At 42.1% G+C, this 25,592-nt stretch overlaps 1 protein-coding gene across 6 annotated transcripts in view; it reads right to left on the reverse strand.

Moving 5' to 3' along the window:
- The window catches only part of adgrb1 (adhesion G protein-coupled receptor B1), a 447,596-nt gene that overhangs the window by 195,251 nt on the left and 226,753 nt on the right, over positions 1 to 25,592 (reverse strand). For all 6 annotated transcript variants that reach the window (XM_062979947.1, XM_062979946.1, XM_062979949.1 and 3 more), the window contains exons 4-8: positions 24,191 to 24,298; positions 23,121 to 23,285; positions 20,218 to 20,383; positions 9,620 to 9,792; positions 8,442 to 8,606 (exon numbers count right to left, since the gene is read on the reverse strand). In XM_062979947.1, coding sequence (XP_062836017.1) covers positions 8,442 to 8,606; positions 9,620 to 9,792; positions 20,218 to 20,383; positions 23,121 to 23,285; positions 24,191 to 24,298 — 777 coding nt within the window. The remainder of the gene's footprint in view (positions 1 to 8,441; positions 8,607 to 9,619; positions 9,793 to 20,217; positions 20,384 to 23,120; positions 23,286 to 24,190; positions 24,299 to 25,592) is intronic.

Here is a 25,592-nt window from a genome sequence, read left to right on the forward strand (position 1 = left end):
TAGAATTAATGCAGTTTGGCACTGCTTCAATGGCTCAATGTTGTGGAATCGTGTGTGTTGCACTTTCATGGACTGCCATCAGAGAAGGCTAAAGAGCTTGTAAAATGACAACTCCCATATTCCATAACAATGAGCCCTAAAAGTCAGAGGGGGTGTCAAACTGCATTAATTCTAGAGTGGAGATGCAACCCAAGCCTAGACCAAAAAAGCTGGGAAATTGTGGACAGCTGTAGTCAGTTACATTGGTATAGCCAAAGACTTGTCTGTGCTGTAGAACAACTCCCCCACCTTTGTCATTGTGGTGCTCTCTGCTCTCCTGACCCTTGGCTTGCTTTTTGGACACTACTCTTTGGCCAAAACCCTGGTTGGCTTTTGGACTGCTTTTGTGTTTTGTAGTTCAAAGGGAGTGGCAGTGCCAACACAGGACAACTCATCTCATTCCCCATAAGATCATCATGGGGTAAAGGTATCCTTCTGGAAAATGGAAATGGAATTGATTTATCTGTGAGGTCCCAGGATATTCCAGAGAAGATGCCAGCCACAGTTGCAGATGAAATGTCAGGAGAAAATGCTGCTAGAACAGACAGCCTGGAAACCACACAACACCCTACTCCAGAGTTCCTTCCATTCACCACAGAATCTCCCGACTCTGCTTAAAGCAAAGCAAAGTTAAGGTCACAAAGCTTGGGATACTCAGTGGTTGTCTCCATGTATCTTATAGACTGCCAACACTGGATTTGTGATGAGCCCAGTTTTTTTTTATTTATGTAGGCAATCCCACAGATAGAATTGCAGTCTATGAATTTATTAAGTTGTGTGTTTTCCGGGCTGTATGGCCATGTTCCAGAAGCATTCTCTCCTGACATTTTACCCACATCTATGGCAGGCATCCTCAGAGGTTGTGTATATACTTCACAATTTCTGAGGATGCCTGCCATTGATGTGGGCGAAATGTCAGGAGAGAATACTTCTGGAGCATGGCCAGACAGCCCGGAAAACATACAACCACCCTGTGATTCCGGCCATGAAAGCCTTCGAAAACACATATGAATTATTTTATTATGATTATTTTTATCATGGTCTTTCTACCTCTGAGGAATAGGAAAATGTTTTAGAGGATCCTATGGTCTTAGAATAATAATGGGACTTGATATATCAACTGAGTTGGACCTGTTTGTGGAGGTTGCATATGTGGACTTTCCAGAAGCACATTATTAGTCACAGTATGATGGAGAGTAGTGGACTTAGATGGCCCCAACAGTTTTCTTTATGGAACAAAAATAATGTTATTGATGTAAATAAACTCACGGAAATGCCCTTAAATGACTCTACGGCTCTGACAAGGAGAGACAGAATCTCAGTCTTCAAGGTACTAAAACTCAGCACCCTGTTCGGGTAATGCAGGCCTTTATGGGGAGAGGTTATTTATGAGACACAAACCACTGGAAGCTGTCAGTAGGGTATTAAAGCTATTATTCACCTTTAAGCATCAAGAGGGGGACATATTTATTTCAGAGTTTCCAATTACATTTTCCCTACTTTATTGGGCATGTAAAACAAGGTGGTGAACACCCAGCCTAGGCTGAAATGGGAGAATCTAGGAAGGCTGACTTCAGGGTTGAATAAACATTTGGAAAAGCGTTGCAGGAATTCTCTGAGAGTGTGTCTAAACTGTAAACACCACTTGAACTGCTATGGTTCAATGCTATGGCAGCATGGCAGCTGTAGTTTTACAAGATTTTTAGTCTTCTCTGTCAAAGAGTGCTGGTATCTCATCAAACTACACATCCCAGGAGTCCACAACATTGAGTCATGACAGTTCAAGTGGTATCAAACTGCATTCATTCCAGATCTGGCCACAGTGGTTCACACCTTGGTGACATCTCGAATTGATTACTGCAATGCACTCTCTGTGGGGCTGCCTTTGAAGACGGCTTGGAAACTGCAACTAGAGCAAAGAGCAGCAGCCAGATTACTAACAGGAGCTGACTACAGGGAACATACTACTCCCTTGTTAAAGTAGCTCCACTGGCTGCATGTGTGTTTCCGAGCCCAATTCAAAGTGCATTTCATTACCTATGAAGCCCTTTACAGTTTGGGTTTTGCCTCTGGTGCTTAACATATTTTAATCATTGCCCAGTTTATATTTATTATGACGTTTTTGTTGTTAAATTAATATGTTTATTATTGTATTATTTTGTTTATGTATCATGATTTGTTAGTTGATGAATTGTGTTTGTCTTGTCGATAGAGGATTATGTATACTGTATTTTTTTCTATTGTGAGCTACTCTGAGTCCTTTTGGGGAGAGGGGGCGGGATATAAATAAATATTATTATTATTATTATTATTATTATTATTATTATTATTATTATTATTACTACTACTTTATTTTATGACATAGCAAACAAGATAGATATGCTGGATTTCGTATCACAAAATCACAAGTCGAACACTTCCCAAGCGTTTAGGACTGTGTGATGAATTTTTGGATGATGCATGCAGATCCCAGTAGGGTGGCCTTTTGTAGTTGGCAGATCGTAATTTTGTCAATGCCTATTGTTTCCAAATGCCGGCTGAGATCTTTTGGCATGGCACCCAATGTGCCCATCACCACCGGGACCACCTGCACTGGTTTCTGCCAGAGTCTTTGAAGTTCAGTCTTGAGGTCCTGATAGCGGCTGAGTTTTTCCTGTTGTTTTTCGTCAATGCGACTGTCACCTGGGATGGCGACATCAATGATCCAAACCTTTTTCTTTTCCACAACTGTGATGTCTGGTGTGTTGTGTTCCAGAACTTTGTCAGTCTAGATTCGGAAGTCCCAATCTTTGTGTGCTCATTTTCCAATATTTTTGCAGGTTTGTGATCCCACCAGTTCTTTGCTGCTGGGAGGTGGTACTTGAGGCATAAGTTCCAATGGATCATTTGTGCCTCTGTTTGTAGTCTGTCTGTGCAATTTTCTTACAGCAGCTGAGGATATGATCAATGGTTTCATCGGTTTCCTTGCACAGTCTGCACTTTGGGTCATCAGCTGATCTTGGCCTTAATTGCCTTTGTCCTGATGGCTTGCTCCTGGGCTGCAAGGATCAGGCCTTCTGTCTCCTTCTTCAGGGTCCCATTCGTGAGCCAGAGCCAGGTCTTCTTCTTCTTCTTCTTCTTCTTCTTCTTATTATTATTATTATTATTATTATTATTATTATTATTATTATTATTATTACCACCATCCAGGTCTCAAACTCGTTCCAGGATTTCCTATGCAATCATCTGCACTGCAAAACCACTTTCTTCAGTACTGTTTTGAAAGTGCATTAAATGCTCTGAGTAGATGAAGTCAAAGATTCATAATCATTCAGAATGATGTACAAAATGTTGACCAGGGTGAAGAATAGGGGATATTTTGCTGAGTAAATACAGCCAGTCCCCATATTTACAGATTGTGCATCCACGTATTCAACCAGCCATACCTTGAAAATATTTTTAATCCAAAAAAACAAACCTTAATTTCTCCGTAAGAAATACCACCTTTAAAAAATAATAATGATTGTATACAATGGGACTTGAACAACAATTTATTTTATTATCCTTCTACCAAACCTCAGTGAACCCCAAGGGCCCATTGTATCTCTTTTCATCCAAATGAGTTCTTTTCTATGTAGAAAAAAATCATACATTTCTGAACACAGCACTTTTTTTTTAGCTCACAATAATCACATTTCTTTCACGGAAAAGAATTTTCTCTCACACACAAAATATTATTTTCAGCACAACCCCATTCTTTTATTTCTGTATGCAGAGCAAATCCTGAACTGCAAAGTGTAATTGTATTTGAGAGTTTTGCTGCGGAGCAGAGAAAATGAATCATTAATGCCCTGCCCATGAGAACAAAATTAACACAGACCTACATCCCAGTATTAGCTGTGTAATAACACTGATGTGTTAACACACAGGACGGTGAATGGTCTGGAAACCAAATCCAGTGAGGAATGGCTTATGTTTAACTTGGAGAAGAAAAACCTAAGAGGTGATATGATAGTCATCTTTAAATGCCTGGAGGGATGTCTTGTATGAAATGGAGCAAGCTTGTTTTCTGCTGCTCCAGAAACTACAACATGAACCAATAGATTCAAATTACAAGAAGGGAGATTCTGCCTATTTTTTCAGAAGAACTTTTTGGCTGTAAAAGCTGTTCAACAGTGAAATGGATGACCTTCAAGGGATGAGTCCTTCTCCATCAGAGGTTGGATGGTCATCTCTTTGGAGAACCTCCTTTGCGTAGATCAGTGGTTCTCAACCTGTGGGTCCCCAGGTGTTTTGGCTTACAAGTCCCAGAAATCCCAGCTAGTTTACCAGCTGTTAGGATTTCTGGGAGCTGAAGGCCAAAACATCTGGGGATCCCTAGGTTGAGAAACACTGGTGTAGACAGATGCAACAATTGAAAATGTTTGCTTATTATCTACTTCGAATGATGTGTCAACTGCTCTCTTTTTCTCAAAGTGGAAGACCTAAAGATGGTAGTGTATCCACTGGAAACATTGGATTTCTCTTATGTGTTGTACATTAGTTAGGAGTACCTCTAGGAGATAGTATATCACACCTATACTACATAGTTTAGGTACAAATTGCCTGCAGGATTGCCTTCTCAAGTACAATCCACCCTGTACACACAGGCGCTCTTGTGGACATCTACTTCAACAAGCCAAGATTTGAATGGCAATTGTCACCCAGAGGATTTTTTTTGTTGTCTGCCCCAAGATTGTGGAATGACCTGCCAGAAGAGCTTTGACACCTAAAGATGCTGTCATAGGGTCCATCTCCATTGTAGAATTAATGCATTTTGGCACTAATGGGGCCCCATCTAGACTGCCATAAAATGCAGTTTGAACTGTGTTTTATAGTCAATATAGACCAGGCATGGGCAAACTTTGGTCCTCCAGGTGTTTTGGACTTCAACTCCCATAATTCCTAACAGCCAGTAGGTTATTAGGAATTGTGGGAGTTTAAAACACTTGGGAGGCCAAAGTTTGCCCATGCCTGGTGTAGACTCATATAACGCAGTTTAACTGTATTGAACTGCATTATATGGGTCTACAAACTGCATTATATGACAATGTAGATGGGGTCTAAAACTGCCATGGTTCAATGCTATAGGATACTGGGGTTTGTAGTTTGATGCAGTACCATAACTGTTTGGCCAAGATGGTTAAAGTCCTTGTAGAACTACAATTCCCAGAATTCCACAGTGTCTAACCATGGCAGTTAGAGCAGGCTACCCAGTCAGTTTTAAACTATGAATTTTAAAGGTGACATTTTATTGGTATGAACAATTTTAATTTGTATTTTAATCTTACATCTGTGTGTTTTAATTGATGTGCTTTGAATGGTTTATGTTTGTATATATTGTATTTTGTCTCTGTGTTTTACCCCATCTTTGGGGAAGGCAAGTAAGATAAAAAATGTATTATTATTATTTGATACACAATAAGATGAGTACGCAGCAAACAAGATCACTATGCTGGCTGTTGTATTGGATCTCACATTGGACAATTCCCAAGTGTCTAGGACTGTGTACTGTATTGACGAATAATGTGTTCAGATTTGAGTAGGGTGGCCTTTTGCAGCTGACAGATGGTCATTTTATCAGTACCAATTATTTTTAAGTGCAGGCCAAGGTCCTTAGGCACTATGCCTGGTGTGCCGATCACCACTGGGACCACCTTGACTGGCTTGTGCCAGAGTTTTGAAGTTCTATCTTTAAATCCTCATATCATGTAAGCTTTTCCAGGTGCTTCTCATCAATTCTGCTGTCACCTGGGATTCCAACATCAACAATCCATACTTTGGATTATTATTATTATTATTATTATTATTATTATTATTATTATTATTATTATTATTATTACGACTACCACTACCACTACCTTCAAGGCAGGGGTTTCAGCTAGACGGCCCCTTCCAAACCCATGGGTCTATGATAAAGAGTCACACAAAACAAGAGCAATTGAGGGCATGAACCCCATAATCTGACATCTAGCCTCCTTCTATGCTGGTAAAAATGTTGGCACCATGTCCTTAATTTCACTCTTTCAACTTTTCCTCCTGCGCTAAACTACCTTCTTGGGAAACAAAGCATGACACACCACATTAGGGATGCTTGTTAGAAATGCCTTTCTCCATCTTGCCTGAGAGTGTAGGAGTGCTCCTTTGCTCAGGAGGGAATATCGTGATGCCTTTAATTTTTAATATCCCTTTGTAGCGAAATCCTCTTTTACAAGAGGAGGCACACAGCACTGGGAGAATTGAATATCTAACCCAATTATACCCAGCTCCTCTTCACATTTTAGTATTTTTTAAAAATCAAATTACAGTGGAGTTTGATGTTCTTTCTCTGCTCCTTTGCAGCACAAAAAACCTGCTCTCTTTTTTAGAACAATGATTTGATCACTAGAAGATCCAAGTGCCATGCTATCATAGGGCAGAGTAATATTTACTGATCAAGGAACACATAACTATTCTCAAGCCTGGAAGATCACTTGGAGTGCATCTACACTGTAGAATTAGTGCAATCTGACAACATTTGAGCTGCCATTGAGCAATGTTGTGGAAACATAACACTTAAAGTCTGGCAAAGCATTTATTCTTCTCTACCAAAAAATGCTGATGTCTTAGCAAACTTCAACTTCTATGATTCCATAGCCTTGAGCCATGGCAGTTAAAGCAGTGCCAAACTGTATTGAGTCTACAGTGTAGATGCATCCTCAAAGTGAGGAGCTTCTCATATTTGGCTGAGATGAGACTAAGGAAGGTTTGTAGTCCTAGAACCACAAGTTGCACAAACCTGTCATAGATACTTGATGGTAGCCAGACCAGGGATTCTGGATTTGGACTCCTGAAAAGCCTGTTCAGATGTCAACTGACTGAGAGGGGCATAGCTTTTCCAACTATGGCTTTCTGAGTTTCTAATCAACATGGCTAATGATGAATTTGGGTAAATGTTGTCCAGAAAGGAACTTATCTAATCTTAGCTTTTGATAGCATTTTACATATTTCTGGTGGCTCTGGACTGGAACTGTTTTCAACCAAGAGCCAGAATGCATTTGGTCAGTGTCAAACAGAGTAGAATCACTGAAATGATTGATGAATGGGAAGTCAACACATGACAAGTCAAATACAGTTGATTTTGTTTAGTTGATTCTACTTTCCTCTAGTTGAGACTAATTATATGATTTAGGTCTATACCTTGCAGAATTCCCTATCCATGCCAGTTGGTAGGACTCTGGGAACTCTAGTCCCAAGCTCTGGTTCTGTGAATTTTCACATTTGAAGATAGCATCTGATGGTCAGTCTGGAACAGAGCTTGAGGGAAAACTCTGTTTTAGAGTATACGCTGTGTAGTGGAGGAATTGTTGGAGCTATAACCCCACAAAGTCCTTAATGGTTCTACTAACATTAGCTGACTTCTCAACCCAGGAGGACTACCATGGCATCCTTAAGCTTCCAGGATGAAAACCACCCTCAAGACTCATCTACATTGGCCTGTTAACCTGGAGGTGACCACATGTACTGTCCTGATTCCACAGTTGTGGTGGCTTGGAATGCAGATAGCCCATCCTGGATGGGACTGCTTTTCCTTTGATGTTCCCTTATCATTCATCTCTCCATTGCTGCTTCCAGGTGACTGCAGAGCTCCTTGAGAGCTCTTGCGGGTATCTCATGTGGACACCTTCAGAAGTAGCTGCATGGCCAGGAAGAAGGGTGTGATGATAAGCACAGGGAAAAAGGAGATGGCTGTGATGTCCCATGTGGATAGCAGACTGGCTTAAATTGGGCCCAGTTTTGTTGTCCAAACAATACTGAAGCTGCTGTGTTGCTTTAGAGTTTCAGACAAACTCTGGAGCATGCCTGGACTTTTCATAATTTGGGGCTAATCTGGATTAATTGTGTTTACCCTGCAATACCTACCAGAAGTAGAGGAATGGAGGAACATTGTGCAGACAGCCAGGAGTGAACACATAGTGAGTACCGGTTATTAGGCCCATGTGGACAAGACCTCAGTTGACTTCTTGGTGCAGGTGGCATGGCAAAGAATATATTTCCTCATCCACTGCGAATTTCTTTTTTTATCACCGAGTTATTTTAGTTGCTCAGCTGAATTCCAGTCCAGCCCATGCAAGTTTTTGCATAGCACAGCTCTATGATTAGTATCTAATGTTGGGGGCGGAAGGCTGGGAAAGATAAAGTTTTGAGAAGCCACTGAAAGTGCACATGTTCAGAATATTGTTCTATTAATATTCCCAGGCAGTGAAGAAAGCCAAAAGAAGATGATGTTTGCTTTCAAACAGATCTGAACATCTGAATCGATTTTTTTTTTGCTGAGATTTTGATATTTTCCATTTTGGCAACATCATTTTTTAGATCAATGTTACTCCAGGATGAATACTCACCTGGACATCTTTTCTCATTGCATTGCTTGAACTCCTCTCTGGTGCCTTGACACACGCTTCCTCCAAAGAAAGGACCGTAGCATGACCGATCTCGCTTCTGTGTCCCACCTCCACACGTGGCAGTGCAGCTCCCCCATGGACCCCAGACTTGCCACTTTCCATCCACTGCAGAAGGAGGAGGAAGAGAAAGATGTAAAACAAAGAGTCAGGAATTGCCTAAAAACAAACTGCACCTTTAAAAAGTCTACCATACACCCCAGAAGTATGTAATTTCAGATATGCCATTTTTAGCTAAAAACCCAACTTCAGGCTGATATATTCATAAATGGCCTCAGGCGTGAACAGGATTGTACTGAGTCATTTTGCACATCCATATTCACTAGGCTTTCCTTAACATTAAAATGAATGGTCATCCATAGCATAATGGTTGAGTGACTGAGGCACTGTGACCTGATGTGCAATGGAACTATGGAAAAGGCTAGAGTAAAATAGAGGTGTCTAGTGCACATTGAAAGTATTGAATGCACACCAAAATTGGTCCATTCACATTGGAGCACTTTTGCCAATGCTTAGGTGCACATCTTTGCAATCTGCTACCCAGCTGCACCCTCAACCTCTGAGGATGCCTGCCACAGATGTGGGCAAAACATCAGGAGCGAATGCTTCTGGAACATGGCCATACAGCCTGGAAGACTCAAAACCACCCAGTGATTCTGGCCATGAAAGCCTTTGACAACACAAAGTTTTTAATTTTTTGCTGGAGATCCTACATTGAGCAGGGGACTGGGTTTGATGACCCCTTTCAACTAAATAATTCTATCAGAAGAAACATTTTAGGCCTTTCTGAGACTTCTATAGCAGGCCTTTTTCTTACTTGAAAGCAAGACCAGCACTGTTCCAGGCATTTAGGTTTCTACGTGTAGTGCACATAGGTCAATTAAACCGATGTCCCACCAAGCATAACTGGGCTAAAGACCTATATAAACTCAACTGCCATGACATATCCAACCCAAGAAGGAACAACAAAGGCTTGGATAAGGTCACATCTTCCCATCCTTCCACCCCCTCACTGACCTTTAGAAGCCGAGGCTGCCAAGAGAAATATCATCAGTCTTTCATGGAAAGTCATACTTGACTAGGCTAAGGAAGTCAAGAACTTGGTTCTCTATACGACTAACCTGGGCATTGTCGAAGGAAGCAGTCTCGTGTCTCCACCCAGTGTCCTTGGCACTCGGCTCCCCCGTAAGACGGTCCGTTGCACTCTCTCGTCCGCTGCTGGGTCCCGTTGGAGCAACTGGTGGAACAGGAGCTCCAACTGGACCACTCGTTCCAGTTGCCGTCCACTGAGTGGCCCAAAGAAGGAAAAGAGAAAAGGCAGAATGTGAAAACCGCTTTTGCACTGCAGGGTAGCAAGCCTGCCAGTTTTCCTTCTTTATGGAAGTCAAAGTAATGGTTACTTAGGTCTAAAGTAACCTAGGACAAACCTCACAGGATCCATGGCCTTCAAAGGCTACATATCCACTAAAGTGCTATCTAACCCATTACAAATCCATTGTCTCTTTTCCTATCTTGCCTTTGGTTTTTCACCCCCTCTGTTTCATTTCCTCTTCTCTCACCCTTCTCCTTGTCTCTTCACTTTCTCTTTCTCCCTCATTCTATCAATGTGTCAATTAAGGCTGCCCAAAAGAAAACTGGAGACCATACCTCTAACTTTAATTCTTATGTAAAAAGATGATTTTCACCTGCTGTTTCTTTTAATCTAGTTCCATGACAAGCAACACCTGCTGATATTCCGAGACAACTTTTAAAGATACAGGAGCTTTTTGTAGTTTTCAACCTGTCAATCCTGTCTATGGGCCACATACAACTCCCAGGGCCCCCAAAGTCTTCTCCTCCCCTTTCGTAGTTTGAAGGGGCTCCTGGCCATCAAGGGAAAGAATTTAAGTAGACCATATTAGAATGGTATCTTCTGCACACATCTATCAAATATGGAAAAGAAAGAAGAGCTGGACATCAAGTGAGAGGTAAGAGGGATTTGAAGGTGGTTGAAAATGTGTTTGTGTTTTCCAAAGAACCCCATTAAAGGGGGGAGGATAAAATAGAATAGTAGGAAGGGAGAGAAGAAGAGAGGTGACAGCACCATTTGAAGGGGAGGAGGGAAAAGCTTTGAAGGACAGAAGCACAGCCATTGCCACGTGGGGGTCCTCAGGAAGCCTCTCGATAACTTGTGACCCCAACATGTCTGCCATCTTTGTGGATCAGAAAAGATTTTTCAATATGGTTGGCCAATGTTTTCATTCATTGGAGTCCTCCCCCCTCCCCCAAATAGCTTTTCTCCATTCATATTGGAAGGTGGGGAAACAGGAATCCAGGAGAGACGGAGGAAGATGGTGGGATCTGGGATATTAAGGGCCACGTGACACCCCACAATAGTCCATAGACATCCCACTGGCTACATGACTTCAACGCCTCACTGAAAGCAAGGTGAGGCCTTTGTAAGGGTGGTGCCATGAAGTGGTATAGCAACAGGGAGGCAAAAAAAAAAAGGTATCCCTTCAACAATAATTCTTTTACCCCAATGAAATTTCTATTATTCCACCTGCTTTCTTCATCTCCTCCAATTGCCTGCCATTTTTGTCCAAAACATTCAATATTTTGGCTGGGAGGGAAATAATGTTAGCTAGTTCAGAATATCAGGAGCTATTTCAAAGGAAGCTCCTCAAAATCATAAAAGAAGAAAAATATCGTTTCTGGTCTATGGAATGTGGGAAGAATTTTGCCTCTCCCCTATAACCACATCAGATGAGGGACGAATTGGCAGCATGTTTCACTTCGCTGCCTCTTTAAGAATGAAGCCCAACAACGTACTACTACTTCCGGTGGGGCTCCATGCTTAAAGGGGCGTCAAAGTGGAGCATGCAACATGGGAAGCTAACTGTGTTGGATCAATGGGAAGAAGTCAGATGGTTGACACTTCCCCCCGTGGGACTGCACTGCCAGTAAGCTGGGTGATGTGGAGGGTGATGGGTTCCACACACAAACAATGTGACTCCATGGTGTAACTATAGGGACCTCTTCACACTGGCTGTTGGAATTGACATGCATTGTGGTGAATCTGGCAACCACCATCGAGGGGTATGGGGGTGGTGGTCGCTGGATTTGCTACTATGCATGGCAATTTCGGTGACCAGTGTGAAGAGATCCCTATAGTTGCACACTGGAGTCATATCGTTTGCTGCTGCCACCAACAGGTATCCTGTCACCAAGGCCACCCCGAGGTAATTTTCAAGTGTAGGAGAACAGAATTTTGGTGCCCCCCCCCAAAACCAATCACTGAAAAATAAAAGCGTTGGATAAGCGAAAATGTTGGATAATAAGAAGGGATTAAGGAAAAGCCTAAATAAAGAACAACATTCTGAAAACAGGGGAAATCCAGACAGGAAACAATCAGGGCCAGCCAACGCCTCCCAACCAAGGATGCCCCCAGGGAGGAAGCAGCGAGGCTTTGAATCTGCAAGGCCATTAAATGCTAATCAAGCTGGCCAATTGCAACATTCACACTAGCCTCAAACAGACAAGAGCTCTTTCTCCCACCCTGGACTTTCCACAGATATATAAACCCCACTTTCCTAGCTTCCAACAAACCTCAGAACCTCTGAAACTGCCTGCCATAGATGTGGGCGAAACGTCCCAAGGCAGATGGCAGGACCAATTGGTAAACCAGCGCTTGCGCCATGTGGCCATTTGGCTCCGCCCTGTATCCTTCAAGGATATGGGGCGGGGATAAGCAGCCGCATGGTGCATGAACAGTGGTCAGAGATGGCGCCCCATCTAGCTGTTTGGACCACCTTTGGCGGATGGGAGATGGGCAGAATGCCCTCTCCTACCACTGCGCATGCACCATGCGGCCACTTGCCCCCGCCCCATATCCTCGAAGGATACAGGGTGAAGCCGATACGGGGTGAAGCCAAGTGGCCGCATGGCACAAGCGGGTGGCCGCCCATCTTACCGCCAGTTTACTGATTGGTCCTGTTGCCTGCTGAGGCGCCTCAACTGCGCCCCCCAAATTGTGGCACTCCAGGCAACTGCCTAAATTGCCTTTCGGGTGAACAGTCCCTGCCTGTCACCACCACTTTGGCCAACTGGTGTACTGGCAAATCTATCACCAGTCTTTTTCCAGCCCCACCAAAAGAACAGCAATGTCTCTGTTTGGAAACTTGATGCATTCAGAGCAAGCAGTTTGCTTCCAAGCTGGATCATATTCCCAAGCACACAATTTCCCCACAAAATGCAGATATGTTTATGGTAATGGGACTTGAAATAATAAGGATTAGGGAGGATTGAAGAATTAAAATGGCTGCAAAGTTCTCCAGTGGCTTCCAGTCCCTGTGTTTTCCATCCCTAAGCTGCCAGAGATGACTAGATTGGACAGACAACTTGAGCACCGTGAGGAGACAGAAAAGATAAACATCCTATGGATTTAAAGAGCAGCTTTCATGCCAAAAGACACGCAGGCAGGAGAAGGGAGAGAGCATGTTTAGAGAAAAGCAATTTACCAAATCCCCAGGGCTGCTTTTGGTGTTGTTGTTTTTTTCTTGTCAAAGCTGCCTCGAGTTTGACAAGATGGGTTTTTTGTCCCTCCCGCCCGCCTTTGGCAGCTCGACATCACTTTCTTCTGTAATATGCACATAAGTCACTGATGATTGGCATTGCCGGAGCTAATATCATAAAACCATCAGGTTGTTCGGGGGTTGTAAATAAAAGGAAGCCAAGACGTGACTATTTTGAGCTCAAAATGCCACTTTTAAAAAATTCCACGCGCTTACAGCTGTCCAAAATCTCACGCCTGCTGGAAACCGGTACTGCCAGAAAGAATCCAGCCAACTCCTGCCTAATAGTGAGCACATAACTCTTTGCACCACTTAATTACCCAAATAGACCATGGAGTCCTCCAGTCAGAAATACCGGCGATAATTTATCATGCGACTGGCAAAGAAAGAAAAACCCTTATGCAAAGTACAAGTTAGGGGTGAAATATGAATCCCTTTTATGAATGCAATAACTCTTGAAAGACTTCCTGGCATGGCAGACTGGGTTTAATTATTTCTGGAAAGCTTCAGCTCATTAGCACAGGGCTCATTAACTCTTAAGCAAAAAGGAGTCTGGGGGTCAGTTCCCAACCAACAGTGTGGCTAGAAAGGTCCGCTGGGTTACCAAAGTGACCCCTAGCTCTATGGCACATTATTTAATGCACCGAAACAATACAGATTAAGCCCAAAAGGTATGGGTTTTGGTGTATCTGAAGCCAAGAATGGAACAAACAAGGTGCCTGCAGGTGCCTCGAAATACGAACCACGGTAGAAGCTGGGATAGGCTTAACATTGCTGAACTTGGTTGCTGCGAGTCTTTTCAGCTGTGTGGACATCTTCCAGAAGCTCTCTCTACTGATGTTTTGTCCACATCTGTGGCAGGCATCCTTAGAGGTTGTGAAGTATCTCATCACCTCTGAGGATACCTGCCACAGATGTGGGTGAAACATCAGGAGAGAAAGCTTCTGGAACATGGCCATATAGCCCAAAGGACTCACAGCAACCCAGTGATTCCGGCCATGAAAGCCTTCAACTATACATTGCTGAGATTGTTAATTTTCAGTATCAAAGACACTCTTTCCAAGCATAAGAAGACAGGGTCACAATATCCTAAAAGGCACCAGATCACATGTGATTTTGGAAGCTCAAAAGGATCAGTCTTGGCTATCTCGATAGGAAACCACCAATGAATCCCAGGTGTTTTATGTAGAGGAAGGAGTTGGCAAAACTACTTCTAACTTCTCATTGCTTAAGAAAACCTATGAGGTTGCCATAAATCAATATGTGACTTGAGACCATATACACAGATGTGCACACACACACACATGAACACCAGCAAAAGAACCTGGATGACTCAGAACCAAGATTCTTCTAGTCCAGACAGAGAAGAAAAATATATTCCAAAATGTTTGGAGAAAATGGTTGAAAAATATGTTTCACAAGTTTTGGAAATTCTGAAGCAGAGAATCTAGAACTGAAGAAAACATTTGTATTTTGGGACTTTTTCCCGTGCAAACTCCATTTTTTTTTTTTTTTGCATAGAAAACAGTATTTTGTACAGAGGAAGCATCATCTCTCATACAAACATACATATTGTTTTGGCACAAAAAAATGAAGTTGCATGTGCAAAACATGCTGTTTTCTGCATACAAAAGCTGTACATTTTGTATGGAATAAATCCCCAAACTGTGAATTGTCTTCTAAAAATTAGACAGCTTTCAAAAACTTTCTTAAAGCAGATACTGTAGAGTCTCACTTATCCAACATTCGCTTATCCAACATTTTGGATTATCCAACGCAGTCTGCCGCCTGCCTGGATCCACAGCTGTTTCTCTAGGCAGCAAGGGACTGAACTTTTTACGCATTTATTTCTGACAATGCTGTTACTGTAAATGAATTGTATGCAATTCTATCTTTATTTGTAGTCAATTTGTTAGTAGCCAGTGTTTTTGTAGTCAATGTTTTCAATACATTGTGATGTTCTGATGCTAAATTTGTAAATACAGTAATTACTACATAACGTTACTGTGTATTCAACTGCTTTTTCTGTCGATTTGTTGTAAAACATGATGTTTTGGTGCTTAATTTGTAAAATTATAATGTAATTTGATGTTTAATAGGTTTTCCTTAATGCCTCCTTATTATCCAACATTTTCACTTATCCAACGTTCTGCTGGCCTGTTTATGTTGGATAAGTGAGACTCTACTGTATATGTACATATATAGAGAGAGAGAGCTTCTTTCAAGAAAAAAAACATTACTGAACAATTATTTTTCTTGACCTGATGTCACAGTATGTTATAGGCAGGGAATGAAAGTTAATAGACCCCAACTGTTTCTCTACAGCCACAGCTATCCAACTACATACTACTTCAACCTGAATATTCCATGTAGCCACCAAGTACTTTGTATATATATGGAGCTATATAGGTTAGATAGTAAAGGACCAAATCTACTAATAGTTATGCAGTGGCCCTCCTTCCATATTCATGGGGGTTAATGACCCCAAACCCTTAACACTTTCCAAATATATCTTGCCAAGAAAACCCTAGCGTAGGTGGCCATACGCTGAAGTAAAACACAAAGCAATGGATCCAGATTACAGGAAAAGAGATTCCATCCAACTATGGGAAATACTTTTTTTGTACTGCAAGAGTCTATGACTGGAAGAGAATAGATTATCTTGGAGTGATGTATTTGTCTATCTTTGGAGGTTTTTAAGCAGAAGCTGAGTGGTCAATGGCCATCTGTCAGAGGACTTTGATTGTGTCTTCCTTCATGGTAGAAGAGAATTGAACTGGATGAACTTTATGGTTCCTCCAACTCATAACAAAGTTCTCCATTGCTTCTTCTGGAATTATCAAGTATTAGCAATTTCTCTTTCACATAGGAGGTTTATAACATTTTACAAAGCCAGCTTTTCATCAACAGAAAAAGAACTTCCGATCACTTCTTTTATTTGGGCATCTTTGGGAGTCCTTCAAGTACTGAGGGGTTCAAAGCAACCAAAGCACACTCCTCTGACTTCTTGCATTTGCCTGTCCTTGGTAGGTGGGTTGTAATGGGTTTGTCTATAGCTCCCTGCCTTGTTTTGTCTCATTCTTCCACCCACCCCCTCTTCATCCTGAATGGCCAATTTCCCACTTTTTAATTAATATCAAAGGGGGTGTATAAGGAAAACAACTTCCCGGGAGTCTGCCAATTCTTTATTTCTGAATGTCCAGCCATTTAATTATCTCAGCCTCACTGCAGCAAATCAAAACCAGCCAAAGCCACAAGCTAAGTGGAGTTTTGCTGCAATTCCACGGTCTTTCCTCACTTTCTTACCCCTCCTTGTTCTTTTTTAAAGAGCTGCTCATGCCTCCCTTGTTCTGCTATGCATAAAAACCTCTGCATTGTCCCCGCAGTGGTGAATTGTCAGTGCTTGCAGTTATAAAACCCAGAAGCCATAACCAAAGCATAGCCAACTGAGACGGCACTAAGGCAATGGTTTGTCCTCATTGTCACCTTCCTGTTACTCCCCCTCCCCAATTTGGCAGCTATTTGTATCATTGCACTGCAGAAGACATTGACTTTCCTTGATGGCTTCCTGAGACTGGGATCTTAAAAAACAGAAACAAGTATGTTGAAAAAATGGAGGCATCCATGGGTTATATAATGGGGAGAAGAAGATTTAGAGGTGATATAGGGCCTCATCACATGGAGGTCCTTAAGCCAGGGGATAGTGGGAGAATCCATTGGGCAGTAGGGCAAATACATGGGGCAGTGGGGAAAAGTGTTGGGCAGAGCCGTGCATTGTGCTCTTGCCATTGTACTCCATTTCCCATCTTTCCCCAGTGTTATAACTCAACTGCTGCGGCCTGTACTACAGCAGGAGTTGGAGTCTGATTCAGAGTCTGATTCGGATTTTGGGCCCATCCAGGGCTTGGAGCAAAGCCCAATGCCTCTGCAGGTGCCCGAAGTAGTGGAGCCAGAGACTCCACTAATTGGCGAACATTCCGATTCTTAGTCAAGGTTTGTTTTGCCAGATGTTGTTGATGCAGGGGAGGATGCTGCTTTTAATCGGAAATAATATTTTGCGAAGGAAAGGAGTCAAAGGGAGTGTGTGAGACGAAGTCGATGTTTAGCTCTCAGGTGCACTAATGACTAACTTTCCCATGTGCGTCCCTACTTTCATTGACTTGTATCCTTGAAAACTCTTTAAAGGTGCTTCTCTCCCTGCCCTGGTTGCGGTGTCAACTTTGCTATTCTTGGAAGAAGAATCTATGTTCCTGCCTCTTGCTCCTTGCCTTGTTCCCCTGCTTGATTTCAGGAATTCCAGGATGTGTTCGTGCTTCATGACTCTCGAGTATACCTTGCTTTGTTAACCTCGAATCCGTGATTCCTTAGCAATTGCTTCCCTTGTGGATTACAGTGTCTACCTTTTAGCATGCTGCCAAGATGTTGCATGTGCAGAGCCACAATTGAGCCCTGCCACAAGTAGCTCTGCATCATATGATAGGCTCTGGTGGGCTTCCTCCTGGCTGCATCTCGGCAGCATCCTAGGATGGGCAAAAAGCCCCATGTGATGAGGTCCATAGGATCCATTTTTGAATATCTATAGGAATGTCATGCAGGAGGTGAAGCAAGCTTAATTTGTTCTGTTCCAGGGGACAGAATCTAAACCAATAGATTCAAGGATTTTAGATAGATAATAGACAGATGGAGGTGGGGTGGGGTTATAAGATTCTGATTTGACATTAGGAGGAACATGCTGTTGGTAATTGCTACTGAACAGTTAAACAGACTCTATTGAAAGATGTTGGGGCTCTCTTTTATTGGAGATCTTTAGGGAGACATTGAATGCCCACCTCTTAAGATTGTTTTGACAGTGGATTTCTCAACAGGCACAAGTATGGTTTACGTGTTTTTGGAAGCCCAATTCAAGCATTCTATGATGACAGATGATGGATGGATGGATGGATGACAAGAAGATAGACAGACAATGTATTTCAAAAGTGATTCTCTTTTATTTTGAGCTGCAGCCTATATCTTCATACTCAACTCTTATCTCTACATTGAGTCAAAGTGGCTAATGACCTTAGTTGCCATGAGTAGGCATCACTGCTATAACTATGCCAGCACTGGAAAAAATGTTGTAGGTTCTATAGGTGTTAAATAAGGCAGGCATCCAAGAAATGGGTAGCTTAGAGCCAACAATTTTGTTGAAATCAGTACAATGTGGCTTTAGAGATGCATGCACCTCTTTTGAGGTATTCAACCTTTCCAGATTCTATGGACAGCTTCCTTCCACTCCATAGGTTGCCTCTCTTGCCCCCAGGAGTTGCCATTAATTTTTAAATTTTATTGCAGCCCTTTTTGCATTAAAGATATCACATGTTTCCAAATAATAAGTGAAATGGATTTATATCATTTTTTTTTATATTTGGGTGGGTGGGGATCTTGGCAGCCCATAAAGGGACAGAAAATTGGTCCTCAAGCACACTGCAATTTCCTGCTTCTGCTTTGAATAGAAATCAGGACCATGGCCAGCTCCTAGGAGCTTGGCCTGACTAAATTTTGAGATGTTGTTTAACAGAGTCATAAGGTCTACAGTTTTATTTATGAAGCAAAGGGTGTGGATAAATTCCCGAGGAGGCTCCCATGAAAAATTGGGGAGAGGTCCATCAAGTGTACAAGAACAAGTGGTGAAGTCTTCTCAACTTCTCTGATGACTCTTATATCTCCTCATCCACATCCCCTCCTGGTCACATAAGGTTAATTATTATATTGTTTCCATGGCTCACTCTGCATTTTCTAAGTCAGTAGAACTTCTAACAATAACTCTAGATTTTAAGGACTTGCCATTTTCTCCAATTCTGAGATCTTTCACTTTGTTGACCTCTTCCCTACCCTGCTGTGTTAATTGTATGCACTGAAGATACATGGCAAAAAGTAACATTCTTTTGATGATGGGATCACACATGCAATTGTTTTGAGATTGTTTCTGTGCTGTGTTTTTGCTGCACTCATGCTGTGCTCTTACTCATTAGAAAAGCACCACACAAAGGAATGTTCATGCAGCCATATGTGCTGTCACATCAAGACTGCTTTGTATGCAGCGCTATGACTTTGCACGCATGCATTGGTTATGCTGAAAGAAGGAAGATCCAAAATGATGGAAGACGATTAAAGAAAGTGTTCCTTCTGTGTGCAAAATTCAGATCCCGAACAATGGCATTCTTAATACATCAATTGCAACTCAGAACTTTGTCCAGCTCTGTGTACCACAGTTCAAGAAGGATATTGACAAACTGATTTGCAACCACAAAGGGTTGAATGAGGTGATCAGAGGTCTGAAAACCAAAGATTAAGAGGAGCAACTTATGGAGCTGGGTATGTTTAGCTTGGAGAAGACAAGATGAAGAGGTAATAGGAGAACCATTAGGGAATTGGACATTTTCACCTTGGAGAAGAGAAGATGGAGAGATAATGGGAAAGTCATTTTAAATATATGAAGTGATGTTGTGTAAAAGTTGGAGTGAAATGGAATCTCCTTTCTTGTGATTTGAATCCATTGGTTAGTGTTATATTCTGTGGAGCAGCAAAAGGCTCTGTCTAAACATTAGGAAGAATTTATTTACCATAAGAGATGTTTGACAGTGAAATTGACTGGCTTAGAATGCAATGAACACTGTCTTTGGCGCTTCAAATACAAATGGAGAGCTAGTGTCATGTAATGTTTTCAGTGTCAGGCTATGACTCTTGAGTCCAGCATTTGATTCCCCATTTCTCCATGGAAATAGTCTGAGTAACTTTAGGTGAGCCCCTGTAATATATTTGCTCGACAGTCACCATAAATCAGAAACAATTTGGAAGCATACAACAACAAAAATAGAGATTGGTTGGGCATCTTTCAGGAGTGCTTTAGTTTATATTCTTGCAAGGCAGGATGTTGGTCCCTGTGTTCCCTTCCAATATTTCGGTTTAAGGTTTCTATGAGTCTGTTGTTCAACCACAATCTGAGACCCAAAGTCCAGAGAGAAATTCAGACTATAAACAACTTAAAATGATGATCATGATGATGATGAGGTGAGTTACAACATAGCATCCAATGCTATCTTTTTACTTTCAAACTATGAAATGCTTTAATAATTGGCTTAGTTCCCCACTGGATGACCAGCGAGGGAAGTTTTGTTTCCAGTTTACCTGGGCAAAGTGCAATATTACAGAACTTGGTTTGCTTCTCAGGTCCCTCACAAGGGTTTCCGCCGAACTGAGGAGGTTTGCAGGTCCGGGTGCGGTCCCTGTATCCTCGTCCACAGGTTGATGAACACAAGCTCCATGGTGACCACTCGTCCCATGCCCCATGTACTGAAAGGGAAACAAAGAAGAGAAGAACATCAGAGAAGCTATGTTGGATCAGACCAAAAATGCAGCTAGTCCAACATCTATTGACACAGTGGTCAACTGGACACTTAAAAGGGATGTTTGACAATCAGAAATAGTAATCTCAAATCATAGACTTGGAAGAGACCATAAGTGCCATCCAGTCCAAGTAGCCATTGATGGCCCCATCTCCCATGAATTTATCCTGTTCCTTTTTGAAGTTATTGTCACACCTCAGGTTAGCTTCACCTTGCTAAAGACACCAAGCCACACACAGGAAGTAGTCTTTTGTAGTTCATTTAGAATAGACAAAAGATAGTTCATAAAAGGGAAAAAGTTCAGTTCCAAAAGATAGGTACAAAACCAAGGCTGTAAGCAATAAGTCCATAGAAACATAGAGCATAAAACAAGGTCCTTTTCATGGAAGCCAAAAGTCCCAACAAACAGAATATATCCACAAGATATTACAGAAAAGCAAACTTGGCACAGGAAAGCAGACTTGCTTCTAGATCAACCGATGGAGTTGCATTGACAGAGAGCTCTCTGCTAACAGACTGTTTTAAAAGCATGACATAAAGGTGTTTCTTTGCCCTTCGAACTCTCGTTTATTGGCTATGCGAAGGCTTCTCCGCAACCCTCTAAATTCCAGTCTCGTAGCCCGATCGGGATCCCCAGAGTCAAGGCCACTGAGCTCATTATCAGGCGGCAAAGTGCTATCCTCCCTTTCTACTCCCTGCACCTGAAATTCCTCATTAGAAACAACATCATGATTTATTCCCATGGGAACAACTCCCTGCTCTTCATTTCCCACAGCTGGAACGCTGCTATAATTCCCAGCATTAAAGTCCTCCTCGAATTCACCCTGAATCCCATCATTAAGCACATATAACCCAGAATCTTCATCAGAGTCATGCAAAGGCACATCAGAATCACACAAAGGCAAAGGCTGGGCCACAACAGTTATCCAGGTTTTTTCCATGGATTTACCTGCCTCCTGTGTATTTATCTAATACTGCCTTGAAGAAATCCAGGCAGGTATCTATCACTGAAGCAGTGAGCATCACAATGTATCTATGTGTTTTAGCTCAACACCACAGAGATAAATGTTTTGTTGTTCTACCTTCTCCAAGGGATGGTTGCATGTCTCATTTGGTCTCTGCCCCATGTTAAGCTCTTCCACTTTGTTCTCATAAAATCACACAGCTGGAAGATGCTTCTCGAGTCAACCTGCCTAGACTATTAGAGTGAGAACATTTCCTAGGTTGAATCAAGATTTTCTTTATAAATACCCAGAGACAAGTACAACTGAATTGAGAGAGAAAATGCACAATTGTACAGTAGTCTGGAGCATTATAAAGCAGTTTCTAATATCTTTGGGGGTTTTTAAACAGAGACTGAACAGACAGAACTTCAGAAAAGACAGAATTGCATATTCCAGCATGGCAGAATGGGGTCAAACTGGGTGACTCTTAGGGTCTCTTGAAAATGTATGATTTTGCCATTCCTATGAGCTTCTTGCCAACATGAGGTCATTTCTGATCCACTTAATATGCAGATGGGAAAATCTCTGTTTCTAGTTCAAGGTAATTTCACATATTTTATGCATAATTCCGTTCAACGCCTGCCCACAAATTCAGTTTAAAACATGCATATCAATATCTATTTACGCATTCATCTGGTCTCACAATACCATTTAAATATGTACTTCAATATTTAAACTGTCAAAGGCTGCCAGAAGCTGTTTGTGTGGTATGTTTACATATGCATTTTATTTGGGTTTTCATATTACAACTAATTGTTTCATTTTTCTCCTTTGAATAACCTTGGTATGAGTCACCTGGAATCCCAGTTGTATGAGAAAGGTAGGATCTCAAAAAACAAACATAAACATTTAAAACAATGTATAATAATTCCACTTATAGAATGAATGCAGTTTGACACAGTTCTGACTACCATGGTTCATAGCTATGCAATCCTAAGAGTTGGGTTGTTGTGGTGTGTTTTCCAGGCTGTATGGCCATGTTCCAGAAGCATTTTCTCCTGATGTTTCACCCACATCTATGGCAGGGATCCTCAGAGGATGTGAGGTTGCCTAGATTACATATGTTACATAGATGTGGGCAAAATGTCAGGAGAGAATGCTTCTGGAACATGGCCATACAGCCCGGAAAACAAACAACAATCCAGTGATTCCGGCCATGAAAGCCTTCGACAACTCAATCCTAAGAGTTGTAGATTTACAAGGTTTTTAGCCTTCTCTGCCAAAGAGTGCTGATGTCTCACAAAACTACAACTCCCAGGATTCCATAGCAGTGAGCCTTGGTAGCTTATGTGGTGTCAAAACTGCATTCATTCTATAATGTAGATATACCCATACTGTTGTCGAAGGCTTCCATGGCCAGGATCACAGGGTTGTTGTATGTTTTCCGGGCTGTATGGCCATGTTCCAGAAGCATTCTCTCCTGACATTTTGCCCACATCTATGTAACCTATGTAATCTAGGCAACCACACATCCTCTGAGGATCCCTGCCATAGATGTGGGTGAAACATCAGGAGAAAATGCTTCTAAAACATGGCCATACAGTCCGGAAAACATACAACAACCCTATAGCCATACTTTTTTCATGGTAGTAGTTCTGCCGCACAACCCAACTGTTGAGTCTTGACTATTGTCCTACAGTTGGGAGAGGAAAGAGAACTGGGAAGGGTGAATGCCATCACCTGGACAGACAGCTGAGTTGTTGCATTGCCGTTGCTCCCGAAGAGGCCCACTGCATTGTGTGCTGTAGGAATACGAGACGCAGAATCGTGTCCGGGTCTGCCAGCCCTCCCCACAGGTGGTCGAACACACGCTCCAGGGGGACCACTCCTCAGCAGCTGGATCACCTATTATGGGTTCAGAGCAAAAACCATTGCCTCATCTAGAGTTAAACAATTGGTCTAGGTGTATCTCTATGGTCTAACCCAGGAACGACAAACTTTGGCCCTCCAGCTGTTTTGGACTTCAACTTCCATAATTCCTAACAGCTGGTAGGCTGTTAGGAATTTTGGGAGTTGAAGTCCAAAACACCTGGAGGGCCAAAATTTGCCCGTTCCTGGTCTAACCAATGAATACTGGTTTACTAAGGCTATGTTGAAAAAAGGATGACCTATGAGCTACATACAGCCCTGGACTCCACTTTTGTGGCCCTGAGGTTCTGCAACACTCCCCACAAAACAACCTAAAAATAGCATGGTTTTATTTATTTATGTATTTATTTATTTCCAACATTTATATCCCGCCCTTCTCACCCTAAGGGACTCAAGGTGGTGTACACAATTGGCAACAACACATGATGCCTACACATAATTAAAACATAGCAATGAAAATCCAATTATAACAATTAAAACAATATAAAAATATAAAACATATGGTTAAAAATCCGTTCATCCAAAATCCTCGTGCTGTAGCCATAAATCAGTTTGGGTTGTCTTTATTATTTAATCATTGAAAGCCTGGGCACATAGCCATGTTTTCAGAGCTTTTCTAAAACTCAAAAGGGTTGGGGCTTGTCGTATATCTTTGGGTAGGGTGTTCCACAGCCGAGGAGCCACGACCGAAAAGACCCTGTCCCTGGTTTTGTTAATTTGTACCCAGAAACTGCACAAGAAAGCACTGTAAACATGCAAAAATGACCATGCAATCTTTCCCAGGAGCCCTGACAACTAGAAATGAGGTATTCCACCATATTCCCACATAACCTTTCCATGCCCTCCTATGTCTTCATAAATTGGATATTTGGGTTGCATACCTATTTGTGGAGCAGGGTACCCATACTGTTGGAACTCATCCATATCGTCTCGCTTCCGGTTGTCGGTAGACCTCAGGGATTGGCTCCGGGAATTGTAATGTCCGTTCGCTGGAAGACAAGAAGGACGCAAAGTGAGTAATCATGCCATTTCCCCTCCAAGATCTTTTTCTTTACAGGCAGTCCTCAGATTATCGATATTTGACTTACAAATGACTCATAGTTAAGAAAAGGGTGAGAAATTTGCTCCTCGGAAAATAAATGCACTCCTGGGAGAGTTATCATGGGGAAAAGGTGTCACCACTGAAGAATCCTCACCAATCCTTGTTTCCACTACAAGCCATTTTTTTAAAAAATTCAATTATCACAGCGACAGAAAGTAAGTCTTCTGAACAGGGGCACGGGTAGCAAAACAAATACCACAGGGGTATTAACTCTTTCTTATGCTACACAAAGATAGATAGATTTTAATTCCAATGAAATTCTGAGTATTATGGGGCTAGAATAATCCCTCCTCTCACAAGTTTTAAATGAGTTTGGACTATCAGTGATTAAAATTCTATACAACAATTTAGGCATCAGTGAGATTTTCTTTCCCACTCTCAGCATGAGGGTGGGGAAGGGCTTTGCTCCATTCCAGTGAAGAGGGAGAATTTTGCTCCAGCTGGGACTTGTGGGCAAGGCCAGGGAGATAGGCACTAGGCAGATGCTTGCCCCTAATCTGTGGCAAGAAAAACAGTGATAGATTACATGTTGGTGTGCCCCTAAGGCACCCCTTTGTGGTGTTGGCCATGAATGGGAACCCTCATGTGTTATTAAACGAATCAAGGTGAGGGTGAACGGGAAGGACTGGTCTTGAGCAGGGAGAGTTGTGGCCTAAATATTCTCTGGAGTTTAGCTGAATTCTTCACCTAAAGAGTCAGCTTGGAAACAACAATTGGGTTTGCATCCGGGGACTGTGGTGTCTCGCCATTGTTTGAGGATGAGTTGGTCTCTGATGGCAACTGCCTTGTTTTTATTACACACCAAATTCAAGTTCATGCCCTTAAATTGGTTGGCAGCTCACACAGAGATTGATTAGTAATATAATAAAAGTTGTCCATAGTTTAACCCACACAGTTGTTTTGTCTCGTTATTTCACTGGTTGGAGTGCAAATGTTCTATGTTCCAAGTAACACTCTACTGTTGTTGAAGGCTTTCATGGCCAGAATCAAATGGTTTCTGTGAGTTTTTTGGGCTGTGTGGCTATGTTCCAGAAGCATTCTGTCCTGACATTTTGCAAACATATATGGCAGGCATTCTCAGAGGATGCCTGGCATAGATGTGGGTGAAACGTCATGAGAGAATGCTTCTGGAACATGGCCATACAGTAGGGGTGTGCATGAAAAAAAAATTCGTTTCCTTT

This window comes from Anolis carolinensis, chromosome 4, assembly GCF_035594765.1.
Source record: "Anolis carolinensis isolate JA03-04 chromosome 4, rAnoCar3.1.pri, whole genome shotgun sequence".
Classification (NCBI taxonomy): domain Eukaryota; kingdom Metazoa; phylum Chordata; class Lepidosauria; order Squamata; family Dactyloidae; genus Anolis; species Anolis carolinensis.